At 34.2% G+C, this 12009-nt stretch overlaps 1 protein-coding gene across 1 annotated transcript in view; it reads left to right on the plus strand.

The window, feature by feature from the left end:
• Positions 1-3296: 3296 nt before the first annotated feature.
• LOC133330656 (neuroligin-4, Y-linked) overlaps positions 3297-12009 on the plus strand; it is a 50143-nt gene continuing 41430 nt past the window's right edge. The window contains exon 1 of the mRNA XM_061539067.1: positions 3297-4198. Coding sequence (XP_061395051.1) covers positions 3297-4198 — 902 coding nt within the window. The remainder of the gene's footprint in view (positions 4199-12009) is intronic.

The following is a 12009-nucleotide window of genomic DNA, read 5'->3' on the forward strand; positions in this document are numbered from 1 at the left end:
TATTGCTGCACAACACAGCATGGAGAATATTAGTTCAGTTCTGACAGTTGTTTGGCACAAGCAAAAAACCAACAACAAATAGTCATGGTTGTATATGTGTCTGTGTGGGTATATACGAGTATTTAGTCTTAGTCGACTTAAGCCAATGCCGTTGCCATTTATTTTTCTTCTTCGTCTTTTTTAGTTCGGTCGTTTCGTTTTTCTTCTCCTGTTCTGCCATTTACGTTTTGTATATTGTCGGCATAATGATGTTGTCTTATAACAGATTCAGACACAACAGCCACAGTAAATTACATTAATGGCAGGAAATAATTTACCTTAAGTATTTATTGCAGCATCGTCGTCGTCATAGTCAGTGGTAATGCTGAACATTGGCAGTTACAATCAGCCACATTTACTTATATTTGAACTAGTTATGAACCATAGAAAACAGAAATGAAATTCAAGAGTCATTTTGATGTTCCTTTTTGGAGAGAATAGTTTGTATTCTGAAACTTAAATATGTTGCCAAGAAATATAACTACTAAATACTTGAAATAAATTAAAATATGTGAATACAAAAAAAAAAAATGATAATTATATCAAATCTGGTTTCATGTACGGGTATACCGCTAGGACTCATAAAGTGTATAAACTGAAACTAAATTCAAAAAGCTATAAAAATATGCTCCAAATGAGATATGCAGATATAAGTTTCAAAAGAAGTACTAGTTTATATCTCACTTATCCGGACAATTGACCCCAATCAGAATTACCAAATTTTCCGGACTATCGAGGATTTTGAAATTGATTTAAATTTTTAATAATTTACTTATAATTAAATTATAATTGTAAGAATTATTATAGCCATCATAAAAATAATCAAAACTGTAAAAATCGGAAGCCAATAATCAGGTATTCAGTATTCAGATTCTGCATCAATCACATTGTGCCATAGGTGAGGATGTTTTCCACTTTTCCTGAAAAAAAAAAACATATATTTGAATTAAATATATATAGCAAATATTTGTCACTCGATAGATCGATTGATTAGTTTCTGACTCCAACAAAATGAAACCTTAACTCAAGACAATGCAATTTGGTTTTGTGAGTATTCCCCTTTTTAATTTGTGACTCACTGCTCAGCCACTCATAATTGTCCACCCTTTGTTTTGTTTTTACAAGTTACTAATTAAAACTAAAATATGTTAGATCCTGATATTTTACCTTCCATTCTCTTCCCTTGATAGTATCCCTCCTGTTGCCTTGACGATAAAAATACACTTCATTCTATGCATCAATTAAACAAAAAAGACGTATGAACTAATTGGCAAGTCAATCAAAATAATTGCATTTCAATAAAATCTCCAGAGTAACGGAGAAGTTTTGTTATTTTCATTTTCACTTTCTGTAATCGGATCGATTTCAGGAATGGCAAAATTTTTAAAGAAATTCAGTAAAAATAATTTCATTCCCAATTATTTGCATTTAATTATATCATTCAACTAAAATTACTAAGTTAACAAAATTAAATTAAGTAAAATAATTGAATTGCCAGAAGGCGAAAGCAGTAATAGAACAATATGAATTCCTGCAAAGCCAGATTTCAATTATAAAATAAATATATTTCCCTCTTCTATATACTAGTCAACAAAATAAATTTAAAGTACAACATTTCTCACATATACAAAATAATATATTTCAAACAAATTAACATTCATTATTGTTCATTTTATTTATTTGTTTACTAATAAAATATCCTTTCCATCGTTTGTATTTGACAGGTGGTTGGATAACAGTTTGCGTAGACTATTATTGCCGTGAATAACCAAACAAGACATTGTTAATTTAAAACTCAGACTAAAGAAGTGAAATCTTAAAGCTGCTCATAAAATGCCATTTGGCCTGTGGGTGTGCTGCAGACTCTTCTAGTGCCGCAACTGCCAACACTTCAGCACACCAGTCCAATTCGCATCAAAAGTGTGTTTTCAACACACACACACACACACTGGCATTATAACTATGAATACAACTGACAAAAGAATTTAAACGAACAAGAAAAAGAAGGGCAACAGCAAGCGGTTGCTAACAATTGAATGAAAGAAGTAACAGAATCCAAAAAAAACTTGTCAACAAAGAAAAAAACATAAAGAAGCAGCAGGTGCAGGTGCAACCAAATGTAGACAATATTGAGTCATTTTTTCTTCGTATTCACATGCACACAACTCAACAACGACAACAATATCCAGTTAGTAGCAGCACTTGCATGCAAATATTGTTTTAAATAAAGTGCCAAAGACCAAGAAAGGAAGAAAAACTCCTTACCCATTGGGTTGGGTGGATTTCGAAAAACAACAAAAACAACAGAAAACAAAGACACCAGTGAAATGTATCTTCCAGCACCACGTGTACCATACAAGTGATGCATGTGCCTGAACAACAACAACAAAATAAAGGGATAGAATTGTGAAAAGGATAACAAGAGCATCACCACGTAAATGGAACAGCCCACCAACCGCCAGGCATCACATCCTTCTCATATAGATGCCAGCCTGATGTGAATCCCTTATGCAGTTACAAATGATGAACAACCATGCAAAATGGGCCTGAATGCGGTACTGTCTGTTTTATACAACGAAACGTTGAATGAATCCACTGCCAGCAACAACTAAGCCACCAGCAGCCAACTCCAACAACAACAACAGCAGCAAAACACACAACTAGAAGTGGCGAAAATACAACTAAAAAAGATCCTGTTAAGTGGCCCTTGCACAAGTGAAATTTTAAGTGCTTAACGCGCTGCCAGCAAAAAACAAGCCGTAATCCAACACTCGCATTTGCACTTACTCACCAACACCAGCACACACACACACATGCTAGCATCTTTGCCAGCCAGCCACAAAAGAGAAAAAACCCATAACCAACAAATATAATTGAAATTTAAAAGTCCTTTCCTCTTTCTCTGGATGGGAGAGAATGGCACAACAATCATAAATTCTTCCATTGGAGGGGCAGAAAAAAATAACGCAACAACGCAATAAAAAAGCGATTGAGAGGAGCACAACAACGGAGAAACTTAATTAGAGCACAGACACAATGGCATCACTGCGTAATCTCTCGTAGTTAAGTGGAGAACAAAAGCATACGGCCAACTTACGCACACACACATACACACGCTCGTACTCCAACAGAATAAGGGCAACGACGATTTCTTCTGTTCAAAATAACGGCAACAACAATAAGAGGCCAACTCACAAAAATTGCCTACAATCCCACAAAAGCGGTTGCTTATGCAACCGTTGCGCCACTAAAGCATAATGATTATGTTGCATCATGGCATGCAACAACAACGACGACGACGATGCCCTACACTCAGAGACGCCATACAATTTATCACACCTGCCGCACAAACGACTGCGACATTACTGCGTCTACAGCCGAAACACAGTCGAAGAAAATTAAGCCGACGCCAGCAGAAGCAGCAGCAGCACTACCACCACCGTCACCTACATCAACAGCCAACAAAACGAATACCTCTGCCATTGGCTTTATTGTTGGTCGCAACATTGGGTACAATGAGTGGGCCATACGGTAGCAGTGTATCAGCCCTAGCAATGAACGGAGGCAATAACAACAATAAAGTTTCTCAAAATAGCATAAATGTAAACAGCAACAACAATAACAATCTAAGCTTAAGGACATCAGCTTTAATAGCAGCTGCCTCGACTACCACATCCACGTCCTCCGCCTCCACATCAACGTCATCATCGTCGTCCTCCTCGTTAGTTGGGTCAAATGGAAATGCTGTGCCATCATTGGCACTAACAGCGGTGGGTGGTAGCAGTTCTAGTTCCTCATCAATGTCTTCTTCATCCTCCTCCTCGTCTTCATCATCGATGTCTTCGTCCTCGTCTTCCTCCTCATCGTCCTCGTCTTCGTCATCATCATCATCATCGAATTCTCGTAGCAGTCGTCAATATGGCAGTAACAGCAACAACAACAACAATCAACATGACCAATTACCTTCACAACTTTCATCACGTATCATTCACACACGCAATGGAGCCTTATCGGGCGTAATTGTACAATTAGATGGCCGCCATTTAGATCCGGTTGAGGCATATCGTGGCATTCCGTATGCATCGCCACCTGTCGGTAATTTGAGATTTATGCCACCTGTATCGGCGGCCATGTGGTCAGGCGTCAGAAAGGCAGACAGGTAAGTTCGTTTAGTTTTCTGGTGTGAAGTCACGTTGTGACCGGTGTTCTTGTTTTATTTGGTGTTGTTGTTAGTGGTGGTGGTGTTGGTATTGGCATTGTTATTATTATTGTTATTATTGTCCATTCTGCAATGCAAAGCTGTTCAACTTTTATAGATTTAGTAAATTACAGTCTATAAGCGTCAGACATATATCCGTTTTAAAGTTATAGCCTACAGCAGGAGAGTGAGAAAAAGAGAAAAAGTATAAATGTGTTGGTTGATCAAATGTCAGAGAACACTGTTCTACAAGCAAAGGGACTTAAAACGACTTCTTGAAAGGGAATCTCAAGTGTATTGGATGTTTTTTAATAAATAAATATGGTGAAAAACGAATCCACCAATTAAATAGTCAGCAACCAATCGTTGATTAAAATAAATGATAAATGATTAAAGCAATTACAATTTTGATATATTGAAAATAAGTAACCGAAAAGTAATAAAGAAATAAAAAAACAATTATGGAATATTTTCCAAAAATTTGATACTTCTCATGTATGCTATACGCATGATTTTTTCTGAGCATGTATGAATATACTTATCATCAAGTATTCCTTTATGTGTACATTGGAAAAATTTTGCCAGTTTTTGTTACGATAACACATAGAGTACAACATGCAATCAAAATTTCTTTTTAATTTTAGTTCTAAAGTTTATTTATGCGTTTATTACATTTGTAGACCTGTGTAGTACATTGACATGAACAAACCCAGTTAAACTCAATAACTCGTTGTTGGCAATTTTAAAAACTGATAAATCAACGGTTATTTTACATCATGGGAGGTTAATTAAAAAATGGAATACAATTTGCTATTTCAATGGAAATTTATTGGTTACAGAAAATGCCATTTTATGATATTATACGCTAGTGGTAAGTCATATATGCATAGGGGATACTTTTTACTTGGAGGAACAGTGCATATTCATTTAATTTAAATACAAAAATATATGGGAGAGAAAAATACTATCGTTTGAGAAAAACACCCATTGCCAAGAGTTTTTTTTTCTCGAAATGGAACTAATCTTCTTAATCATGATGTATTAAAGTTTGGTATAACACGTACAGAGGTGAACGCTGGAAATGTGTACGCAAACAACGGTGCCTTAAGAAGTATAGGAATTTTCCAACATCTGCAGTCACTGAAACCAAGTTCAATTATTGAACATAAAAAACCTTTAACAGCATTATGAAGTATAGAAAACATTGAAGGTTCATGTATGAACAATGAAAAATAAAAGTGATCGCAATAGCATCAATCGATCCATCGGTAACTATATCCCACTTACCCTTGCTATCAAAACTGCAGTAGTACTAATGCAGTAATGCTCGAAGTTTTCAGGAAGAAGACGCTGATCGTTGTGAAGAAATATCCACCATTTTACAGATGTGTAAACATCATTAATTATTTTAGCTTTGATAAATTACAACAGCATTCCACTTTGTCTTCCTCTTTTAAACATATTTGTTGCCAAAAATATTTTAACACCACAAATGTAATAGCCAAAAAATTTACTGTATTTTGAATGAGATTTCTGTTATTAATTTTCACTGAACAACTTCATGTTGGCTTTTTGAAATAAATGAATGAAACTTAATGTTCTCTTAAAATAGTCTGGAGTACCACTAATACCTAAGTGTACACGTGTAGTTGTGCTATGGGTGGGGATTGGTGTGTGTGTGTGTTTTTGCGAACAGTGAACTGCTCCGGTTGCCAAGACACAGAAACCTCCAAAATTCGTGCCACAACAGTCGTTAACAAGTTATAACGTGCATTAACAATTTCCTGGAATACCGGCAATGTCGTGTGTGTTCCATACCCGCAGTTCCACTTCAACTTAAGGATACTTTAGCTGGAATTGTTGAAATTTAATGGCAACAAATAAAAAGAGATTAAGAACCAAGGTTCCATAACCAAAAAAAGATATCACACAATGAATGTCAAAGAAGAAGACACAACAAAGGGGAATTATATTTTTAGCAAAGATGGACATGGATGACTCCAGGAATGAGGATTGCAAATCTTGTATATAATAAATTTATGCATTTTACAACATCAGCAGGTTAACGATGTTTTTGGACTCGCAGTGTGCTAGTATCCGCCACGAAGTTGGCCAAATAACCTCAAACATTTTATTAACAATAAAATTTATATATATTTCCTTTAGCCTTTGCCAGGATTACAATGGCCAGAGATTAGGAAAGAGTCATGCAAACGACACTCGTGCCATCATAAACGAAGTGTAAAATTTCCTGTCATAAATTCCAGCTTCAAATAAATTCGCATTTTGTTAAGTCTTTAATGGTAAGGATTTGGATGCGTTTAATGATGCCGGGCACATTTTTAGATAATTCTCGTTGACGCAGAATGTTATGGGATGAACTAGGCTATACCCTCTCCCATGACTATGAAGAAAATAACAGACGAAAACTTTGAGTTAATGGCTATCCTAATAAAATCTAAATGAATGTCTTTAATAAAAACGAAGAAACCAACTGACACGGAAATGATTGGTCAACCTACCAACGGCAAAACCAAAACACCTCAACTCATTTCATCTCATTTTATGGAGCTCCTGGATAACTTGATTCCGTTGTTATGATTGGTTAAGTGAAAAAAAAACAGCAAAGCAATCTAAGAATAAAAATAATAAACGCGCCAACATAAAATTGAAAATTGTCTGTTCATCACTAAAAATTATGCAGCATGGAAAGGCGTAATCTTCATTCTCAACATTATGGATTTGCAACCAACACACTCAAACGCACAAAGCCAAAGGCAATGATTCTGCAAAAAGAACACAACCATAGTTAGTGGTTGGATATAATGAGATTTGAAGAGGTGGCGTTTAGCAGAAAAAGCAATTTGAGATGCAGAAATTGAACGAAACGAACGTAACGTAATAGCAGGCAACATTAAAATGATTTTAAATTGAGTTTTATTTCATTAGATGTTGCAACAACCTAAGAGATTAACAAGCAATCAAACAATGTTGGAATTTTCATCCGAACCGCACCCACCCCATCCCACACACATACACTGCAATCTGAAATATAGACTTCCTGCCGTATGCCGCTAAAGTAATTTCCCAGAAAGGGGGATCCACCAAAAGACACTCTAAGGTGTTAGGTGTGTCGTGTTCATAGCTGAACAACAACAAAATTGGAAATTATTTCCTGCCGTCATAGACGTTGCTCCCTTTTTTTGTACGTTAGATGGATTATTGTTTCTAGAATTTTTTGCCGTTTGAAATTTAGGCGTTTCTTAACATAGTTGTTGCATCATGCAATAACATTTAACTTATTGTTGTATTTACCAAGCCTTTAGCAAAAATACTTATATATTTGTAGGATGGAAAGTTAAGTGGGAGTGTTTTGTTGTCATAAGTTACAAAACAAAGAAGTTTCGCAATTTTGATCTACGTTTTGGCAAAGACAAAAATAAATTACAACTGACAGAATGCAATTACAGAGCGGATAGTAATGCTCATGATATGTCTTCAGTAATGTTCAAATATAATTTGTTTGATAAAAATTCATTAAAAAAAATGATACTGTGTATAAAATTTGTAAGGAAATGCTTTAGTCGGATATGAATTAAATTTTTTCTTATAGAAGTCTTTTAGGTATTAACGTTATACGGTTGTTATACGATCAGAGCGAGGGCGTAGATGCTATAAAATTTTATGTTAACAGTTATGGTTAAAAACTACGTTTTTAGTTTTCGTGGTAGTCTAATAATATTTGTTGTGTGGAAACAAAATATTTTTTTTCGCTTTGCTACAAAATTCCGGGTCAAATGACCAATACTATTGTGAATGACCAATACTATTGAAAAATTACAAAATTTTCATCTTATGGCGTAAATCGTTCACTGCGGGAAACATGACCCGGAAATTTTACCAGTCTATGAAATAGAAGCTGTCGACCTTTAATGTAAAATAAATTCTATTGATGATAAATTTCAGTTTGTCACCGAAGGAACATTTTTATAAATATACTCTATATATAACGGCTCTTTTCATTATTTTGAAGCCAGAAACTTCTGCAGACTTTTTGTGGACCAAAGGATTTGAATTAGTTGTTGAACCTCTAGATGTTAATATACCATAAGACTATGGTACTGACAGTTGTTTACTGTTGAATACATTATTGGTTATGGATACATAAAACATTCCAATTAAATTACATAATTTTGTCAGCATTTAAGTTCATGGAACCTTTTATTTTCAACTAAGTTCTAAATTTCAACTCTCAAATTAATATCAATTTTTTATGTCTAGTTTTTATAAAGTCAATTATGAAGTAAAATTTCAAGCAGTATCATAGCAACAATGAACATTTACCATACGTCTCTTTTTTTTTTTTTTTTTTTTTTTTTTTTTTTTGTTTTTGTGGACCATTTACCTTTTTTACAATATACAGTAAATATTTCACATTAATCTCTGCTTAACATAGATAATCTTTGAATATATTACTTTCGGCACTAAAGTTATCTCATAAAATTCTCTACTTAACAAAATACATCTATTTTCTATGAACACTTAAAACTATTCTTCAAATTTTATAGTCAATTTCTAAAACCATATACGAACACGAGCACATATGGTACCATTCATATTCATGGACATAACAATAGAGTTAACAGCTAACTAACAAAAATTCCTATTAAAAGTTGGTACTATAATTCTTGTTTTTGGGGTAAGTGATAGCCCATACGTTCAAATTTTTATTAAATTACCTCAGTTGGTTATCACATCTACATACATAAACACACACACACCCACCATTAAAACTGGGATATAAACTTTGTCGTATTCCTTTCGAGTATGTGTGTGCTTCGTTTCAAATTAGCACCTACAAGTATCGTCGAATTTTATAGTTATAACGAAAGGCCTATTAATATTTATTAGCTTTAAAAGTTAGGGAATATCCTATTGTTGTGCTTCTTCTTTTAGTTTGTTAATTAAGTCATGAATAACAATACGGTTGGGTAGGAGGCGTTGGGTAACGGTTTAGGAATTTTGGTTGATTTGTCTGTTTTGAAGGAGTGACCTTTGTAATGAAACAAAGACAAAAAGGATATGACAGGTGTTGCTGTCATTGTTTTCCGAACAACTGTATGCTGTCTAACTCGAAAAAAGAAACTGAATAATTTTTATATTATTTGTTTTGTCTACGTTTCAAGACCCCTTACCCACAGATTTTGCTTTATCATGTTATTTTTTGTGTAACTAATTTTTTAGCTCCCCTCTTGGTATTGTATCTTTTTCGACATTGTTTGAGTTATTTGTTACTTTTTTGCTTCATATCTTTGCTGATTATTTTTTTCCTGGTTATTTTCCCTTTCTTAATAATACCTGGAAGGCATACAAGGCGTACATGAGTGCAAGGTTTCATTATTGTCATTTACCCCAAGCGAAATCATTTTCATTTCTTCCATTTCATTTTTTAAATGAATGAACCCCAAAAAAAGTTTTAAATACTTTTAAGAGTTTTTATATTTGCCTTCTTGGCCGTTTTCTCAATTTACAGTTGATTTAAAAGAGGGTAAAAAGATTCATTTGATTTTGTAAGATTTCTTGCCTTTTTATTTTTTACTTCCTTCCTTCCGTTTTACCCAAAAGGGTCATGTACGAAGAATTTTTGATTTTCATGACCCTTGGGAAAATACAAAAAATTAAAGAAAATCGAAAGGTGCGTTTGCCTAATTGTGTTTTAGTTGACATTTACATAAAATTAATTAAGTCGCCTTTGTAATCGGCAAGGAATCCACGTGCTTAGAAAAAAGTCATATTTTATAGGAAGTTGTAGTAGTGCTGTGATCCCTGTCTCGAATAGCATAATTATTTATATTTAATCAGATGAACACGAAAGTCTTCTCATATACATCTAACTTAACAGGTTCTTGCGAATGCCGGTTGTATAGATAGCGATGTAGGTTAAATGGTTTTGTAATACCTATGTGCACTTCGGATTGGACAAAACACAAATAAAGCAGAAAGTAGTCGCCCCAAATGATACCCTACATCCCATTAAAGTAACTCATTAGAGTTATAATGGGTGCAATATATATGGACTATTAGCTACATACTTTGGAAATATATCCTACATTTGATTTTATTTGGTAAGACAAAGGGTATTTTGTAACCATTTACATCAAAATGGAAGATATATTCAAATTAGAACTGAGTTAGTTGCAACTTGACAAACGTCATTCTAGACTATCTTCAGTACCTTACCATAAATTTCGAGTGAATCGGACTAACATTTGGCAGCTCATACACCATTTACATCAAATCGGATGCAATATAGGTATGGGGATTTATTAGGTTCAATAGGGTTCGATCAAATAAAGAAAATTTCATGGACATGCAGACGATTTGGAAAACCATTCCATGTATATCCTCAAAATTTAATATTGGTTTATTTTGTTTTCTTTGTTTCTTCATGTTACAAACAAATGCACAGGGGCCTAACATCCTGCACCACGGTTTGGTGTACGAAATGACACTCCTTAAGCAACTCCTTGCCCAAAACAATTTACACACACACACACACACACCTTTAATTGTCATTATCGCCATTCATTGCAATATTGATAACAATATTATCCGCTATAATAACCATTTAATATTGGCAATTTATTTTTGCTTGCATGGCATAGGAATAAATAATGCTTAGAACTATCAAAGAACAATAACAATTATTACCTACCTTATCGTAATGACTTTGTATTGTTGTTACATTCACACATATTATCGCCTTGGCTTTTAATACATTTTTGACACGTGGCAAGAAAACTGCAGCGTTTATTGATTTCAGATTTTTTGTTTGCCATAAGCAAAAAATAAATAAACGATTGAAAGAATGAAACAATTGGCTACTGCAAACATGCACACTCACAAACAAACGTTTTAAATTCATATCGTAAAATATACCAACTTTAATGACTGGCACTAATCGCTGCTAATAATCACCGAGGCTTGTGAAATACCCATAAATATAAATTATAGCATTTTACAGTCCAAATGTCTTTTTGGCTATTTTCGTCTGGGTTGTTGTTCTTGTTGTACCGAAATGCCTAAGGATTAGTTTTACTTCTACACAATAGTATCGTCGCCAACACCAACACCACCATAACTCATGTGTCTAACACACACACAGTTTGTGACGATAAAGGCTTAATTTCCTCCCAAACCTTTGAAAAGTCTTTTGAAACTTTTCCCGGTCCGTGCTTAGAAGACGAAGGATAACACAAAAACTTTCAAAGCTATATCTTTCAGACGGGTGTATATTTGTTTGTACTGGGTGTGTATTGAGTGTATTTTTGGTATTAGGATTTTGCAGGTTGGCGTCTATGAGTCCGGGGGGAAGAAAGGATATTAAGTGCAAAATAACAGTTGTTGCCTGGGGCTCTTGTGAATGTTATTTGCAATAATTCTCAACTTTTAAACGGATTTTAAGTTTTATAACATCATTTGGTTAGTCATTCCGATCGATGGAGATATAAATTTAATTTAGTAAATCTTTGCGAGGAAACGAGAAATATTGTATTGTTTGCAATAATGTAATCCACGGCTGGACACGTGCATCGCCATGGGAGTATTATGATTATTTACTACAAAACCTTGTTAGGGGCAAAGTCTGAATATATACTTTACACTGTTTGAGATATGTACAATAAAATATTGTTTAGAAGGTTGACATATGTTCGGAACTATTTGAAAAGTTTCGTCATTCGAAAATATATTGCGTCATTGGTAGATTATCT

The sequence above is a fragment of the Musca vetustissima genome, unplaced genomic scaffold, assembly GCF_032173495.1.
Source record: "Musca vetustissima isolate MV318-11 ecotype Yass unplaced genomic scaffold, APGP_CSIRO_Mvet_v1 utg2684, whole genome shotgun sequence".
In the NCBI taxonomy this organism is placed as follows: Eukaryota; Metazoa; Arthropoda; class Insecta; order Diptera; family Muscidae; genus Musca; species Musca vetustissima.